General features: G+C 42.8%; 1 protein-coding gene across 1 annotated transcript in view; it reads right to left on the reverse strand.

The window, feature by feature from the left end:
* LOC119585643 (protein unzipped-like) overlaps positions 1-1,175 on the reverse strand; it is a gene marked incomplete in the record, with an annotated part of 50,175 nt that extends 49,000 nt beyond the window's left edge. Inside the window, 1 exon segment of the mRNA XM_037934317.1 lies at positions 787-1,175. Coding sequence (XP_037790245.1) covers positions 787-821 — 35 coding nt within the window.
* Positions 1,176-2,194: the final 1,019 nt, after the last annotated feature.

Here is a 2,194-nt window from a genome sequence, read left to right on the forward strand (position 1 = left end):
GAAGCAACACACAACCGTATTGGAAATTAATTATTGTCACTAATTTTAATTGTGCTGAATGTATTATATGTGAGAATTTAAATAGACTAATACGCTGTATATTAATTGATGGTTTGACGCTTGTACATTCAGTGATCGCTTAAGTATTGATGTGATACGGTGGCAAGTTATTGATGTTTTTTGTGGTTCATAGAATTGTACGGTTGCCTCGGTGGTATTGTATGAAAATACCGGTATTAGCGCAGAGGTGTGTGGTGACAGCGGCGACTTGGAGCCAAAACAAGTGTAGGTTTCATTGGCGTAATCCTGGGTGTGTGGTGACGGTGAAGCTGTAAGTGTCGGAGTGGATGGTAGAGGGTGACTTTGGTGGAACAATGAGTTAGGGTTACTGGTCTTCCCTCTACCACAACACGTTTCTACAATCCGTAACTAAAGCGATTCTTGGACCATTCATAATCACCCCATACCTAATTATCTCTGGTCTTAAGGTCCCTGTTCTTTCGCTATTCTTCTTGAAGTGTTTTCACGCCGAGTCACACTGCCCAATTTCCCCTTTTTTTTTGGAAAGAAAGGCCCCTGTTTCTCCCCTTGGAGATTTCTGCGTGGCGCGTGAGTCAAGGATTTATTTTTATTCTTTTATTTTAAAAAAATCAGTGATTATTTCGTTCCCATTTTCCATTTTGGGAAGTACTTAGTGCCGAGTCACCGACGAAAACGTCAAGAAGAGCACACTTGTTACCAAGAGCACGCACGGCAGGGCGGGGCACCTCCGTCACTGTTACGTACCTGAAGGGGAAGCTAACTGCTTTATTCATTCCCATCGTGGCTTCTGTGTCTAGATCCGGAGGTTTGAGACTTGTGTGTCACGCGGTGGTCTCGAATAGCTTTCCTGCGAAGGTAATTCCCGAATCTGATGTTGCGGGGCGGATTTATTGCAAGGAGATATCCGAAGTAGATTAATCCTCACTCGTTATCACTTGACATTTTCCACATCCATACCATAAGGCGAAGGTAATCCGTATTGGTATGTATCGTAAAGACAACAGAGAACCTTCGAAGCGAACAATTTCTATGATGAGCGTGGGTGAAATGCCCAGTGACGAAGAGAGAGCGAAGCGCCGCAACACCTCCGCTCGACACGACGCCCAAACAACAACTGACCCGGGAGGCGCCGTGACGCTGCCGCCTCGCCCCTCCCGCCGCTCTGCCCGACTCCCCGCAAGGGTGCCGCACCCCCACTCCCATATCCACCTGGGGTTTCATCCACTTCCACCTTGTCTTTAAAGATTCGTTGCCTTGAAGAGGATTAGAGAATGGAAGCCGTCGTTTTGTAGACCGTTAGACTCGGTGTTTCGTAACCTTTAGGTCGTCAGAATCCGTTTTCTCTTACGGAAGTGTTTTTTATTGCAAGTATTTACTGTTTTTCCCCGATGAGAGAATGAAAATAAAGAGCCATAGTGAAGATTTATTAATTAAAACTGTAAATTTTTCATATCCATCTAAGACGCCACGTATTTATGAACATTTGATCAAGTTCACATCCACTTGGTCCTTATCCGAATTAATTACTCTAAATCTCTTGTATATTATTTTTATCATCACTGAAAGGAAGAAGTGCTTTCGATCAAATGTTGGAGCTCTGGAGTGTCTAGAACACTCGGCGAAGATGAATCGTGCTTTGAAGTACCCTGTCTGTTTTGGAAATGTGTTAGAGAAAAGTAATAATACAAGATCGTCTGTGGAAGCACTTAAATTGTTTTTGGGATGAAAATGACTATCAAAGATATGAGCGAAAGCAGTAAGTAGGATCTGAAAGGTCCTAAATGCACTTCATTTGTCGTAAAAGTTAAGTTATGCGACATAAATTTCCCAGAGAGCACTGTATCTCGTATTTAAAATGCGAAGTGGTTTCTTATAGACACAGCGCAGATAATAATTATATCATTAGGAGTTAGAAGAAAAGTAGCATGATAGATCAGCGTATTAAAAGATACGAGTGTTATGTTAAAGTAAATTCATTTCCTTGTACAGTAGGAACACGACACAGTATAAACATATAAACAAAGTGAAGGTGGAGATGGGGAGGAATAACCAAAGGGAAGGGGAGGTGGAGAGGAATAACCAAAGGGAAGGGGAGGTGGAGAGGAATAACCAAAGGGAAGGGAAGGTAGGGAGGAATAACCAAAGGGAAGGG

This window comes from Penaeus monodon, chromosome 20, assembly GCF_015228065.2.
Source record: "Penaeus monodon isolate SGIC_2016 chromosome 20, NSTDA_Pmon_1, whole genome shotgun sequence".
In the NCBI taxonomy this organism is placed as follows: domain Eukaryota; kingdom Metazoa; phylum Arthropoda; class Malacostraca; order Decapoda; family Penaeidae; genus Penaeus; species Penaeus monodon.